The 4,083-nt window shown below is 58.4% G+C and overlaps 1 protein-coding gene across 8 annotated transcripts in view; it reads left to right on the top strand.

Moving 5' to 3' along the window:
- LOC122382815 (serine/threonine-protein kinase minibrain-like) overlaps nucleotides 1–3,777 on the top strand; it is a 21,713-nt gene extending 17,936 nt beyond the window's left edge. For all 8 annotated transcript variants that reach the window (XM_043368626.1, XM_043368624.1, XM_043368625.1 and 5 more), the window contains 4 exons: nucleotides 1,023–1,309; nucleotides 1,971–2,117; nucleotides 2,505–2,949; nucleotides 3,153–3,777. In XM_043368626.1, coding sequence (XP_043224561.1) covers nucleotides 1,023–1,309; nucleotides 1,971–2,117; nucleotides 2,505–2,949; nucleotides 3,153–3,550 — 1,277 coding nt within the window. In that variant the 3' untranslated portion in view covers nucleotides 3,551–3,777. The remainder of the gene's footprint in view (nucleotides 1–1,022; nucleotides 1,310–1,970; nucleotides 2,118–2,504; nucleotides 2,950–3,152) is intronic.
- Nucleotides 3,778–4,083: the final 306 nt, after the last annotated feature.

Here is a 4,083-nt window from a genome sequence, read left to right on the forward strand (position 1 = left end):
ACTCTGGTCTTTTCAGTTCCGGGTTATGTGATCCGTACCTACCTAACTTTGGTGTCTCCGTGAGTCACCTCCAGCACGCGACAGGGCAGGGACCGGCTGGTCTATTCTGGGCGGCCGGTGCAGTGCACTTGCAGCGTTCTGCACTGGGGGCCGGAAGAGGTGGCTGTCGATCTTTCCCATAGATGGATGTGAGAGAGGTGGTAGCAGGACTGGAGTATTCGGTGGTGGAGTGAGCTGGGAGCTGGTTGAGTCGCTGATGCCGGCTTGGAAGTGTACCGGGGTCCGGTGTGTCAGCTTAGTCATTTAGCCACATCCATTGCGTTTAGTCGTTTTTACTTTCTATGAGTTTGATTAGGCCAGACCGGGAGTGGTTTATCTTACTTAACTGATGGCAGGATCAGATAGGCTGTTTGCTGCTTTTCATAATTTATCCTGTAATGCATAGAAAGCTTGAAAAAGTCACTCGCACGGGCTGTGGGTACCGGCAAGGATATCAGTGTCTGTCATGACAGCTGGATATGATTGGGACGCTATGGCCCCGTTCTGTGGTCCATAATGGCTCTGTAGTCTCCTGACCTGTATTGTCCAGGCTGGAGCAGCCTTTTACCAAAGCCATTGAATCGATTGTGTATCAATTCAATTGTGTCATCAGTAGTCATATCATATCTCGCATGCCTTCCCCTCCCCTAGCTGGCGGAGGTTCTCTGCTGACTTGACCTGTTTGTGCCTGCATGTGTCTGTGTCTTCCCATGTCTGTCTCGCTCTCTGCTGACTCCTGTCTTTGTATGTGTGTGCCTCGTCCCATGCTGACTCATGTCTCTCACGCTGTCCACTGAGGCCTGTCTGTGTCTGCCTCACTCTACGCGGACTCCTGTCGGTCTCTGTCTCACTCTCCGCTGACGTCTACCCGTGTTTCTCTCGCTCTCTGCTGACCCCTGTCTGTGTCTGGCTCGCTTTCCTCTGACTTCTACCCGTGTCTCCCCTCACTCTCCGCTGACACCATCCCGTCTCTGCGTCCCCAGTGCGACTGCGGCGTCACTTCATGTGGCGCAACCACCTCTGCCTGGTGTTCGAGCTGCTCTCCTACAACCTCTACGACCTGCTGAAAAACACAAAGTTCAGCGGCGTGTCGCTGACGCTGACGCGCAAGTTTGCGCAGCAGCTGTGCACGGCGCTACGCTTCCTCTCCTCGCCGGAGCTTCAGATCATTCACTGTGACCTGAAGCCGGAGAACATCCTCCTATGCAACCCCAAACGGTCGGCGATCAAGATCATTGACTTTGGCAGCTCGTGTCAGATCAACGAGAGGGTGAGTCGGGGTGGCAGAGCGGTGATTGGTGGTGACGGATGAGTTGAATAGGTGTCACGCTGGTGGCGGAAAGTGGTAGAGACAGAGACAGGTGGCTGTTATTCGAGGTAACGCGATGTGTTCCGTGTGGCGCCATCTACTTCGCTGTATAGCCAGCAATATTCCAGCTGTGTGTTTTATCATAAGGGAGAGGCACGCTATGCATCAATTGCTATCTATACTGATCCCCAGTCTCCATAGTCCATATTATATCCCAGATGCACGGTCGCTCTTGAAAGTACCACACAACGGTACGGTGGTGCCATCAAGCCCGATCGAGAGAGGGCTACCTACTACGTTTGAGAGTCACGAAACCACTTGACCAGTGGGATGGATGAGGATGTTGGGGAGGAAGGGGTGTGAGAGGACCAAACCGATTTTAGCCGTTGGTTCACCGGTACTTCCTTTCCCTGTGTATCGGTACTTTCAAAAGAGATTGTACTAGTACACTCAATCGCGCTTCTTCCTATACTGACCGCTCCCTGCTGTTTCCCAGATGTACCAGTGCATCCAGTCGCGGTTCTGACAGCTCCTCTGTAGTCTACAGATGTACCAGTACATCCAGTCGCGGTTCTACCTGTACTGACCGCTACCTGTACTGATCTCCCCTGTCGTTTTTCAGATGTACCAGTACATCCAGTCGCGGTTCTACCGGTCCCCAGAGGTCCTGCTCGGCATCCCCTATGACCTTGCCATCGACATGTGGTCGCTGGGCTGTATCCTGGTCGAGATGCACACCGCCGAGTCACTGTTCAGCGGCACGGACGAGGTGAGTCGTGAGGGACGACGGAGAGGGGCTGAGTTGAGTGGGGTATGGAGGTTCGGTAGGGCCCCTGGGAGCGTATTGCCGGGGGTGGGGGTGGGGTGTAGCCTAGGGTTGTGGTTGGGAGCATGGTGGGAGCCATAAAACACCCATTAAATAGATGGAAAAATGGAGGCTAGAGAAAAACACTATGAGTGGTGGTGGCGACTTAAATTGAGTAGGCTTGCCAAGAGCTGTCGTTTGCCCTGCTGACGGTGTCCGCGATTGCTGAAATTTACAATCGTTCGTCTATTGGTGCTGTGTCATAAGTCTTATCACTTTCCTCCCTGCTGCTGTGCTCGTTACTTCCACTTCTGACCACCTGTAACCGTTCCGCTTCCCTTCGCTCACCAGGTGGACCAGATGAACAAGATAGTCGAGGTGCTCGGCATCCCTCCCCGCTCCATGCTCGACATTGGGCCCAAGACGCGCAAGTTCTTCGAGAAGCTGCCGGACGGCAGTTACGTACTGCGCCGGACGGCCAGCGGCGACTCGCCGCGGGTTCCCGGCTCTCGCCACCTACATACCATCCTGGGGGTGGAGACGGGCGGCCCCGGCGAGCGGCGGCTCGGCGAGCTCGGCCACACGGTCGCCGACTACCTCAAGTTCAAGGACCTGGTGCTGCGGCTACTCGAGTACGACCCCAAGCAGCGGATGACGCCGCTCCAGGCGCTGCAGCACAGCTTCTTCCGGAGGACGAGTGATGGCAGCACCAACACGGGTGGTAGTGGAGGGGGAGCACCGGCGGCCGAGACGGCGGCGGCCGGCCGACACGCTCCGCCCGCCGACCCCGCCAGAGGTCAGTAGTGGAGGGACACGAGCACTGGGTGTGTTTGTGTGCGTGGGACTCGTGGGGAGAACGATGGGCCAGGGGAGCGACGGGAAGCGAGATCTGCTGCTCGGTGGGGCGGTGACTATTGTCTCCAGTTCGTCTGTTATTTGTAGCTCGCCATCTATATGCATTCCACCTGACCTTCTCTCTCTCTGTCCGTCTGTCCACAGCCGCTCCCGCCGAAGCCTCGTCGGCGCGGCCCGAGCCGGCAGACCCGGCGCTGGCTGCGCCCGGCTCGTCGGCAGCGCAGACCGTGGCGATGGAGTGTCATTCTCCACTGCGGACGGCGCCCCCGACTGCCGGCTGGACGCGCGCCTACCGGCCGGTCGGCGCCGGCTACCGCGGCCACCACCCTCACCCGCGGCTCGTGCGGACCTCCGAACTGGCCTCCACAGAGGCCCTCTACGCCAACACGGCCCCCGCCGCCGAGCCGGCCGCCGCGCAGTACGCCAACGTCGGACCGTTCCTGCTGTCCGGCGGCGGCGCGCCCAGCGGCGGCGAGCCGGGCCGAGAGGACAGTCCGATGCGCGGCGTGTGTGTGCGCCGCAGTCCGCTCAGCACCCACTGAGGCCGCGCCGCGCCGCCGCCGCGATCAGCTCATCTGTACATAGCCACCGATCTCATCGTCACCGCGCCCTCGATGACGTCACGCGCGGCAGTGGGCGCCCTCCTGTGATACTCGAACGAACTGCCGGCGCATGTCTGCCCGCGCCGGCGGCCGAGCGCCTGTCCAGCCGGCAGCGGTATGTCTCACCAATACACGACGCGCGTTACCCAGAGGGTCGGCCGAACCTACGTGTGGCGTGTGTGATGGGGAAGGGGGAAAGAGCAGAGCTGAACAGGCGGGGAAGTGGCTGGAAGGGACGTAAAAGACTTGGATTCCCGCCACGAAAATATTCAGGCGTGTCGAACTCAAAACAGATACCATGCTCACTGAAAGGTGTATTTATGATCATGCTCACGACATCACCCAAGTACCGATGACATACCACAGTCACGTCATTTTCCGTCGCTCCGCCGTGCCACCGTAGGCTAGGCGGACAAAACGGGCTATCTATCTACCGTGTGCTCGGAACACAGTACCTACTTACGTACCGTCTG

The sequence above is a fragment of the Amphibalanus amphitrite genome, unplaced genomic scaffold (genome assembly GCF_019059575.1).
Source record: "Amphibalanus amphitrite isolate SeventyFive unplaced genomic scaffold, NRLGWU_Aamphi_draft 000147F_arrow, whole genome shotgun sequence".
NCBI classification, from domain to species: Eukaryota; Metazoa; Arthropoda; class Thecostraca; order Balanomorpha; family Balanidae; genus Amphibalanus; species Amphibalanus amphitrite.